The 11,389-nt window shown below is 49.0% G+C and overlaps 1 protein-coding gene across 1 annotated transcript; it reads left to right on the forward strand.

The window, feature by feature from the left end:
- The first annotated feature begins 951 nt into the window (after window positions 1–951).
- Window positions 952–6,334, forward strand: MYF5 (myogenic factor 5). Its single transcript, XM_077338913.1, has 3 exons — window positions 952–1,592; window positions 4,680–4,755; window positions 4,982–6,334. The coding sequence occupies exons 1-3, from the start codon at window positions 1,140–1,142 to the stop codon at window positions 5,173–5,175; spliced, it is 723 nt and encodes a 240-aa protein (XP_077195028.1). The 5' UTR covers window positions 952–1,139; the 3' UTR covers window positions 5,176–6,334.
- Window positions 6,335–11,389: the final 5,055 nt, after the last annotated feature.

Raw genomic sequence — 11,389 nt, forward strand, 5'->3', positions numbered from 1 at the left:
TCCTCTGGGCGAGTCGCTGCAGGCGGGGGGGGGGGGTGAGGGGGGCGGAGGCCGGCAGCTGGAGCGCATCTGCAACGGTGCTGCCAGTCCCGCCCTTGAACCTCCTCCCCCCAGGCCCGCGGGCGGGAGGGCCAGCCAGAGGGAGCCGCTCTGTGTCGGGCGTCGGGGCACCGGCGAGCCTGACAGCAGCTTCCCCCTTGGAGTGAGAAGGGGCTCCTTCTCAGCGTCGGTCAAGGGGCGGTCCAGACCAGGGATGCCAGCCTCCAGGTGGGCCCAGGGGATTCCCCGGTTTAAAGCTCATCGCCAGGAGAAAGAGATCAGTTCCCCTGGAGCTTGGGGGATTCCTTTCTCCCCCCCCCCTCCCAAGACCCCAGGTCTTTCGAGGCCCAGAGCTGGCAACCCTAGTCCACACGCACCCAGCCGCCACTGTAACCTCCCCCCCCCCCCACCAGTCGGGTGGTGCTGCTAAAGCTGTCCCTGGTCAGAAGCCGCCGCGTTGCGGGTAGCACTGCAGAGCCCTTGGTCCCGATCCGGGCCTGGGCAGGAGGGAGCGGGGAAACTCTCGCTATGGGTTGAGGAGAGTCCTGGGATAAAGGCTCTCGCGTAGTGCACGTCCGGGGAAGAAGGTTCTGCTGCAACCAGTGGGACTGGAGCGGGGTGGAGACGTCCAGTGGGTCCCCCCCCCCGCAAGGGAGGCTGACTTCCGAGTAGGGCAACGGGGCCTCGATGACCCTGTAGCCGCTGCCTGGGAATCGGCGGCCTCCCCCTCCCCCTCCCCCTCCCCCCCTCCCCCCCCTCCCCTCCCCCTCCCCCTCCCCCCCTCCCCTCCCCTCCCCTCCCCCTCCCCTTCCCCTCCCTCCCCTCCCCTCCCCTCCCCCTCCCCTTTCTGTTGCTGCCGCTGTGATCTCTGAAGCGTCGCTAATTGCCGCCCCCCCGCCCTGGATCCGGCCCTTTAAAAAGGCCGCCGCCCCGCCGGAGCCGAGGGGAGCGCTGCCAGCTGCCGACTGTGGCTGCGGGCGACGGGAAGGGCTTTGACCCGACGCGCCCCACCTCGCCTCGCCCTGCTGCCCGGGCCGGGATGCCCACGGGCGCTGCTCGCTAGCGGCCGGCTCCTGCGGACGGGGGAAGGCAGCGGGGCGATGAAGGCGCCGGGCGGCGGCCCGTTCTCGCCCGCTTTCTGCTCCGACGGCTCGCCCTGGCCGCCTTCCCCCGCGGGGGAGCGCCCGCCGGCGCCCGCCTCTTCCCCGCCCGGCGACTCGGCGCAGCGGCCGCAGCACGTGGGGGCGGTCGGCGTCGGGGCCCGGGCGGGCGGCCAGTGCCTGCGGTGGGCGTGCGAGGCCTGCAAGCGGCCGTCGAGCTCGGGCGACCGGCGCAAGGCGGCCACGCTGCGCGAGCGGCGCCGCCTGCAGAAGGTCAACGAGGCCTTCGAGGCGCTCAAGCGCTGCTCGGCCGCCAGCCCGGCCCAGCGCCTGCCCAAGGTGGAGATCCTGCGCAGCGCCATCCGCTACATCGGGAGCCTGCAGCGCCTGCTCCGCCGCCACTGCCGCCGCCGCCCGCCCGCCAGCCCCTCCGCCAGCTGCTCCGACGGCGCGGTAAGCTAGCCAGCCTTGGCCGGGAGAGCAACGGGGAAAGGCGGTCCGTGGGGAGCCCTCCACATCCGGAGGGAAGAGCAAGCGTCCCGGGAGAGGCGAGGCCTGCCAGCGCTCCCCTTCTCCCCGCTAGCCTCGCCACGAGCCGGAGCCGTCGGCCCATTGGACGGCGGCTGGGAGCCGGCGGAGGAGGGAAAGTGTCTTGCTGGGCCCGGGGACTCCCCCTTGCTGTGGAAGGCTGCCCGCTGACACCACAACTCTCCTTTCCCATCACCCACTGGTGGGCCCCACCCAATGGCAAAGGGAACAACTCTAAGCAGGGCTGCCCCAGTCTGGTTGGTGGGGTGAGCTCTCGGCTGGGGAATGCCTGGAGGTTTTTGAGTGTGTCCTGGAAAGGGCAGGGGTGCGCTTCCCAGATGTGGAACTTCTAACCACAGCCAGAGTTGAGACAAAGAGAATTAGTGCCACAGAAGGCCAAAGATGTACAGGGGCCATTAACTGGGAAGGAAGCAGGCAGCAGGACATCTCCTCCTCAGTATGCCTGGCGGTTAAAACTGTTCTGGAAGGAGCCCCTCACGAACCCCAGGGGTGCTAGCTGACTTCCAAAGATGGAGATCTTCAAATTCAGTTCCAGTGGGGAACCCCATTGGTCTGAACTAGCAGAACAAGTCAGGGCAGTTGGTCAGACACCCAGATCTTTCCAATCATGTTGCTTTGAGGTTTCTTGAGATCAGTGGGGCTTCCCAGCTGCGTGTGTTTTTTTTTGGGGGGGGAGATCCAAGGGGAGGCCCCGGTATCCCAAGTCCTCAGACCTAATTAGGGTGGGAGCTTCAGAGAGGGAGACTTGCTTGGACAAACATTCTCCCTGCAAGCCAGGGCTCTGACCCTTTCCCACCCTGCCCACGGACTGGGGTTCAGAGTATTGTCTTTCCAAACAATCCCTAGAGTCTGCTGCTGCCATTTGCCTGCATGCCGAAGCGCCATCTCAAGGGGTTCTAGGGGATGTTCTCTTGACAAGGACACAAACCAAACAAGAGTGGGAATGCCTGAGCTCCTCTCCCCACCCCCAGACTGCCAACTGAGATGAAACATTTGTTTCTCCCAGGCAGTGATTCCGTGCTGATGGAGAAAACACACCCACAGGCACAGCGTTGGGGGCCCTTGTTGCCGCCGCATTCTTTTTGCACAGCGTTTGGTCTGGACGTGCCAGGCTTTGATGCGCCTGCCTGAAGCCATGGGAAAGTATCCTTTCCATGCCTGGCTGATGTTTTTGCCGGCTCCAATCCATTCTTCATGGTTAGCTTGGTGTTCATCCGGTGCTTTGGCCTTGGTTCCCCTTCCTTCTCTTCGCTCTCCCAGGAAGCAGTGCCCGAACAGGAGCCAGAGGGGACTGGGCCTCTCAGGGGGTCAGCGGAGAAATTCTAGCACCCGCCCACTGCAACGAGACCCCAATTATCATTGTATTCATGTAATTCATCTATTCCCCTTTCTGTCCAGTGGGGAACTATTCCTCCATTTCATCCATGCAACAACCCTGTGTGGTGAGTTAGCCTGAGAGAGTGGGACTGGCCCAAGGTCACCCCACCAGCTAACGTATGTCTCCCAGACATTCTTAATCACAAACTATTACACTGGTGTAATAGTTACAACCATTAACCTCTCCATCTGTCTTTAACCAGCCCTTCTGGGGGGGGGGGGGCAGAAGGGGGAGAGAACAGCCTAACATCCCTTAATGAGCTAGTGGAATTATTCAGAAGGGCTCTTGAAACTGTACCTGGATTTTATTTATACATGTTGGTTAATTTTATGTATTTGAACTGTATATTATTTATAATATTTTTGGAACCCAACGTGGCTGCTGCACGGCTAGTGCTGCTTGTAGTGGGATAGCATGACTGTTGAGTTATCTGTATTGTGTCCCTGTTTTAGGTAGACCACCCTGAGCCTCAGGGGAGGGTGGAATATAATTATAATAAATAAATAATCTATTTAAAGCAGCCTTTCCCCCCTTAGCATCCTAGAAGATACTCAAAGCAGAGACTCAGTTCAACAGGCTTCCTCCTATATGCCAGTCCTTGACCATGGGACAAGATAAAATGTGTATCTCTGCATGTGAAATGCCACTGTCACCATGAGCCAGAGTGTAGGAGCTGTGTAGGAAGGAATTCCAACAATTCTCGCGTTAGACATAAATTTGTTAATCTTCATTCCACTAACACTGCCATGTGGGATCTATAGAATCTGAACTACTGTGCTGCAGTTTGGAAACTGGACCTCCAACAGGAAGGTGGCAGCAGAGCTGATCATTCTTCAATGATTCAAGCAAAGCAAGCCACACTGTCCTATGTGTGTTATGTGCTGTCACTTCACATCCAATGTATAGTGACCCTATGAATTGATGACCTCCAAAACATCCCATCAGTTTGCTCACATCTTGCAAACTGAAGGCATCTTGCAAACAATCTTGTGTTGGGGCTTCCTTGGTTCCTTCCATCCTCAACATTTCCTAGCCTTATGCAGTACTTGAGAATACACAAGCAAATGCTTCCCCCTCATCTGAGTGATCACAAACCAATCTAACTTGGAAGAAAATCTCCTAACACTTGGCAATCAGTCAGACATACATCCTATCAAGTTCTTTCACACAGGATAGTTGTATGAGGGCTTAAAGGTAAAGGTAAAGGTATCCCCTGTGCAAGCACCGAGTCATGTCTGACCCTTGGGGTGACGCCCTCTAGCGTTTTCATGGCAGACTCAATACGGGGTGGTTTGCCAGTGCCTTCCCCAGTCATTACCGTTTACCCCCCAGCAAGCTGGGTACTCATTTTACCGACCTCGGAAGGATGGAAGGCTGAGTCAACCTTGAGCCGGCTGCTGGGATTGAACTCCCAGCCTCATGGGCAAAGCTTTCAGATGGCTGCCTTACCACTCTGTGCCACAAGAGGCTCATATGAGGGCTTAGGAATGGACATTTATCCTAAGTTTCCTGTGTTGTGTTTGAATATCACTCTGTGGTGGCTCAGAGTCAATGTGACTGAATTAGGAGCTGTAGTTCGAATAGTGACGAAACTCCCCTCTTCTCTGTTTCAGGCTGAATGCAACAGCCCCAGATGGTCCAGGAGAAACAGCTCTTATGACAACATCTACTGGTCTGATCTCCACCATGGTAAGGTTCGAGGCCCCTTCTAGCATAAGGCCACATCAAATTTGATGATTCCCATCTGGGAGGTTCAGCAACCATGGAATCCCAGAGCATTTATCCACAGATCTTTGAAAGCTCTAATTAAATTTGTAATCACGAAACATTTCACAATAAAAATGCCCAGGGTGGTATGCAACAATTGGGTATCATCTTTTTTCACTGAATGCCGTTTCTTTCTTCCCCTTCCCAGTCTACTCCGCAGAGGCGAGTACGGCTCTGTCCAGCCTGGATTGCTTATCCAGTATAGTGGATCGCATCTCTTCCTCGGCTCAGCCTGAGCTGCCCTTACAGGACTTGGCTTCTCTTTCTCCCGGTGCCAGCCCTGAATCCCAGCCAGGCACTCCAGAGCCTCCTCATCCCAGGCTCATCTATCATGTACTATGAGCTGCCTGAGCCTTGAAACCAATTTGGAGGACGTTGTTTGGGCATGTCAAGGCCTTCCCAGCAGCTGCAAGCGGAGAGCTCTCCACGAAGCGCAAGGTCCTTGGGAAATGGGACTGCCCCACGAATATGTATATAGGGAGAAGTCACTTTAAATTGTGTACATTTGTGAAAAGTTTTATAAGGGGATTAAAATGTGTATGATCAAGCCTCCATATTTTGATGTTATATATCATATGTTGTTTTTTAAATTGTATTACACTAAAATCTGTTCCACTATATATTTATGGTAAGGCCTTGGAAGAGGAGCGTGTCTCATGGCTTAAGTGCACTTAACAACCAATCAGGGCGGCTGTCCTGCCACTGAGTGCCTCCTCCTCCAAACAGCTTGCCTTCCATCCCCCCCCCCCCGACTCCCCCTCCTTCCACTTCCCTCTGGGGCTTGGAGGCTGCAGATCCCTGCCATGTGAGAGCTGCCCCTGCTGGTGAGTTCCCTAACAGCTGCTTGCAGCCTTTCCAGGCCCTGGGGGGAGAGAGAGGCCATGTGCAGAGTTCATCCACCTCACCCCCCAATCCAGCACCCATTGTTTTGAATGCAACGGGCTTGGCTCCTAGTCTCATCATCATTTGGAAGCAATAGACTCAGAAGACACTCCGATGTGTAATTTTTTTGAGGTTCTCCACTTCCCACATGCAATTGGACAGATTATATTTTTATATGTGTATTTTATCTCCTAATAAAGACCAGTTGTGCTGGATTGTTTACCTGCCAAAGAACAGTCCATAACATTAACCTAGTGCCAACCAAAGCAAGGTAATATGTTTTAGGGTCCATATTTTGGGATGCTACAGAAGGACAGAGCCTTGCCAATTGTTATATCTTTACATTTTTACAAATGAGTGTACCTTTTATTTGGCCTTGGTCATCCTGAGCAGTTCATGACTTCCGAATCATTACACAAAACACTTTAGAAATTCTGCATTCTTGTTTGCATTCAGGTTTTCTCTCAGTATGGGCTAACCTACTGAGATTGCAAATTTAATTCTGGCTTTTATTTTTATAGTCATGCTTTCAATAAATTGCCTTTACTGAACACTTGTGTACTCATGTTTGTATTGAAGGAATGCAAAACCCTAGAAGATCCTTGGTATAACTTGTAAACATGAGCAGCTCTTCAATGCAATGTAGGGATTCTTTAAAGCCAGAGGGCTCTTAATATTTCAAAGCACTTTTAATCTCTGTGGAACTCGGAGCCTGGGACATAACTGACACGCTGATCCTGTGAAAGGCATGTACATAAAGCTTTATGGTGGTGAATGGTTCTTCAGAGACCAGCTAAGCACTGCATGGTGGACAGGTCTTATGGAGTCAGTGTGTAAATATGTCTGCTGCAGACCTCTCAATTTATATGTAAAATTCTGCTCTGTGTGATTCTTTTTGACTTGGGGGTGGGAAAAATTGACTTGATCTCCTCCCTCGTCTTTTTCCAATTAAGGCTACAGGTTTCAAATTTTGTATCACCTATATCTATAATTAATAACCTTTATAACTACATGTAGCACCAAACAAGCACATTACCAACTCTAAATTAATGCTAAATAGGTAACAAGAAACAAGAATACTAGCAGGATGCCTTGACTGAATCAAGAAGGGCCCAGGTTCAAGCTCTGACATCTCCATCTTAATGGTTCTCAGATAACAGATGCTGGGAAAGACCCTTAGAGAAACTGCTGCCAACCAGGGAAATCACTCTGTTTCTTATGTTCAAAGCTGTATCTGGGAAAAAAGGCCACTCACAATTCTACACCAGATGTCAGAGGACTAACAAATAGAAGTGTAAAATAATTCCCTTAGGTGTCAATAACATAGCTAGCTTCAAAACAGCCCTTTCTCTATTAACATATGTTACTTCCTTGGTGGCTGTCAGGAAGCAGCTCATGATTTTGCTATGTACATACAGCAGTCCAAATTATGATTTGAGTTCTCAAATTTAGGGTTGAAGAGTACCTAGGATTCCATTAACCACCAATAAGGGGATCTTCCAATAGTGCTGGGGTAGGATTGGAGCCAGGGACAAAATTATCATGGTAATTTCAGATTTCTATGGAAAGTTAATTTGGGTCAAATACTGTCCAAAATATGAGGTATTTGTGCCACATCAATTTCCATTTGGGTTATTGAATATAAGGATAAGGAAGTATTACAGGCTATTTAATCCTCTGGGTCCAGGTAAGAAATAAAATGAACACTGAACTTAGCATGTGTACAACTTGAATCTACTGAGATAGCTTAATTCATAGTGACCAGCAGCATTTTATGACACAAATGTATAAAACCCTTAGTTTCCGTCTGGGGCTGCCATGACCTTGGCCAATGACCTTTTTCAAAGCATACAGTATAACACTGACAAATCACATGCTCGAAATATACACCACTTTCTGGCTAGCTGGCATTTCAACAGTCACAGCCAAAGTCAACACCTCGTTTTTTATTGGTGCAGGGTCTGCTGTGCATTGCTTAATATCCTGAAACAGCTGCAATGTTGAATCTTTGCTGGAGGAATATTTGCAACCCAGCCGAGGTAACCAAGGTGCTATATTGCAGAAGACTCCACATAGAAGTCGATATAACTGGCCATTCTCCCCTTCCCCCAGGCATGTTTTTGCCCATTTATTTAAAGTTAGGGAGAATTCCTGGGACAAATGACAGCTGTATTTCTATAGGGTGGCCAACCATCAAGAGATACCCAACATGGTATTAATATCTGTAGCTGAAAAAGGATGACGTGAAGAAGCCCAAACAAGGATTGCTGTCCAGTTTGGAGATGTGGAAGCCCGTGTCTTTCTGTATAATCCTAACATGACTGAATCCAGAAGTTTTAAGCTCACGCATTTTGAATCTGTCATTCCCTAGAGCTCAAATAATTCTTCCCTTTCTCTTTCCTCCACAATTAATTTTTCAAAAAGAATGGCTTTGTATATGAGATATCTTGACTTCTAGCTCAACATTTTTACAGTGGTCTCTAACTAAAAGTTTTACACACATACAGCCATACTATATATGTTAATTCCTCTTGCTTGAAGGGTATATAAGTACCTATTTAAGCAGCTATGGGAATAATTTTAAATTTAAGCAGTAATTGCTTTTACTCTTGGGCTACTGAAGAAACTCTTCAGAACCATGAAATCTCTGTTCATTTAATTGTGGGTGCCAATACCCAGGGCTATTATTCAAGTTAGCATATGGTAAAAGGTAAAGGTAAAGGTATCCCCTGTGCAAGCACCGGGTCATGTCTGACCCTTGGGGTGATGCCCTCTAGCGTTTTCATAGCAGACTCAATAAGGGGTGGTTTGCCAGTGCCTTCCCCAGTCATTACCGTTTACCCCCCAGCAAGCAAGCTGGTTACTCATTTTACCGACCTCGGAAGGATGGAAGGCTGAGTCAACCTTGAGCCGGCTGCTGGGATCGAACTCCCAGCCTCATGGTCAGAGCTTTCAGACTGCATGTCTGCTGCCTTACCACTCTGCGCCACAATAGGCTCTTTTAGCATATGGTACATGTGACAAAATTCAGTCACGGATCTAGAGTTATTGCTAATGATAAAGTTGAGCATGACTGTGATCAGCTAACACCTATTATTTGTTTCCACCCATATTCTTCAAGACTGAGGTGGCAAGGAGCCCATTTGCTCATTTTCCTGTCACTCATTTACTTCTTATTTAATTAGAATGTTGGAAATGTCAGGCCTAAAAATATTTCCTGGAACTATTCTTGTGATCTCAGAAAAACAACAACAGCTGAATTAATTTTAGGATTTGGTTCTAGGAGCATGTGGACTTCTCAATACTCCTGTTTATTTTTATGAGCCTTTCTGGGTAATCATTCAATAAATTATATCCGTATGCACCATAGCTGTGATGCAGTTTTTGCTGGCAACCCAACGTCTTTTCCACAGCCAGCATATGCTGCATCTCATAAGATCTAGCAGCTAATGGAGTTGTGTTTAAGTGTCATGGGCATCTGGGCTTGCTTGGATTTCCAGAAGCCCACATCTATGCATGAGTGCCACTACATAGAGAGAATGCTTGAATCATGCCCCACAATTGTGGGAAAGGAAGATTGTGGCACATATTGATTTCCTGAACATAAATGCCATGTGGTTGTGTTCTTACCTTCATATTCCTTAACTGATTATAACATTCTAAAACAGCCTACCTTCCGCCTCAGAGTTTGGTGGGCACCACTGAAGCCTGGTCAGGTGGCGGCGGGGCTCTTAGCTCTATAGGCGGACCCAGGTGGGCACTGCCGCAGCTCTGGCCTCCCTAGGCCAGTTCACCTGACTGCCAGCTCTTCATGGGGTGGAAGTTGGAGGGGGTCGGGGACAGGGTGTCTCCTACCTGATTGGTCCTCCGGGGGGGGGGTCAATGACATCCCTGAGGGACAATCAGGTAGCAAATGTGTTAGGTGCATACATCCTGGACATTATATGGAATTATGATGACAAAACTATTATATCTTGATGGTAACAATAATAAAACAGCTAGATTCTGTCATATTTTATACAGCCAGTTTTGTGAAGTGGTTAAGAGTGGTGATGTCTAATCTGAAGAACCGGGTTTGATTCTCCATTCCTCCACATGCAGTTAGCTGGGTGGCCTTGGGCCAGCCTCACCTACTTCACTGGGTTTCTCTTGCGGGGAAAGGAGGGGAAAGAAACTATAAACCATTTTGAAAACCCTTTGGGTAGTGAAAAGCAGGGTATAAAACCAACTCTTCTTCTTTTATGGTTGTCTGTTGCACTTGGCAGAAGCTGCCCTGAGATCCTTGGCAAAGCTAGTCTTCTGTTTTAATCATGACAGAAAGCGACACCTACTGGTAAGATCTAGCATTGTTACTCTGAGTTGACATGACAGCTTGTTAGTGTAGAGCAGGGGTAGTCAAACTGCGGCCCTCCAGATGTCCATGGACTACAATTCCCATGAGCCCCTGCCAGCATTCGCTGGCATTCGCTGGCAGGGGCTCATGGGAATTGTTGTCCATGGACATCTGGAGGGCCGCAGTTTGACTACCCCTGGTGTAGAGGCTCATGTCAGAAGGTGAAAGGCATGCGCTAACTCTGGGATTTATACAGATAAAAATGTGCTTTAACTTGGTAGCTGCTCTTGCTAATTTTGTTTGACTTCTAGAAAGTGCTGTTACTGCAACACCTTTTTCTTCCTTCTTCAGTGGGATTATGCCTAGGCTTAGGCCTCTTGGAAGGCGGTGCCTGTAAAGCTCCCCAGACACTTAGGTTTTTTTACTACCCAGGTCTTTTGTGGGCATCATACAACATAAACTCCAAACAACAATCCTGAATGTATCAATGATTTTTGACAGGGTTTTTTTGGGGAAAGAAAGCAAACTAGTTCAAGACTAGGGGAGTTATTGGGGAAAACCCAGGACTTTTATGCGATGATTAGGTCCCCTGCTTTACAACATACTCAAGATGTTCTTCACATGGGTTGTAAATGGAGTGTCACTGTGAATTATGGTGGTTTGTTTTATTCATAATATTGTAAAATTATTCTATGCAAAAACAATATTAATGTAAAAGCTATTTGGCTGATCTTTTGTGAGAATTTTGTCATGCTGCTTGTGCAGTTGCTTGTGCAGCAAAAAGCTGAATACTTTGGTGGTTTTGCTTGGTTGCAGTCCTGAGCAGGTCTACTCCAAATGCTATCAAAGTATACTCAATGGGGCTTTCTTCCATGAAAGTATCCTTAGGGTTGCACTGAGAAACACATATTGTCCTCTGTTGGAACTTCACCACACCATTTTTCACTCCATGAAGATGGAAATAATCTCTTTCCAGAAAATGCAGAAGTTATTACACCAAAGAAAATAGTTTCAAATCAGTACTTCACATTCTTGATTGTACAGAAAATGACACACTAAGGTCATAATGTGAGACCATATCAACAAGAATATTACTTAGTCTGTATTCATAAGAATGCCTTCCTCATTGGATAAAATGGGGCTTTTTTCTAAGTAGACCTTAGATTGGGATTTCTCTCTGAATTTATATTCATGTTTGGAGGTATCTATTCTAGAATCATTTCCCCAGCAAGCAGGCTTCAGATGGTTTACAATAAAAAATAATATAGATAAGACCCATACCCCTCCTGCCTCCTAATTTCCTCTGCCAGACTAACTGGACTGGGAGAATCCAAAAAACAA

This window comes from Paroedura picta, chromosome 5 (genome assembly GCF_049243985.1).
Source record: "Paroedura picta isolate Pp20150507F chromosome 5, Ppicta_v3.0, whole genome shotgun sequence".
Classification (NCBI taxonomy): Eukaryota; Metazoa; Chordata; class Lepidosauria; order Squamata; family Gekkonidae; genus Paroedura; species Paroedura picta.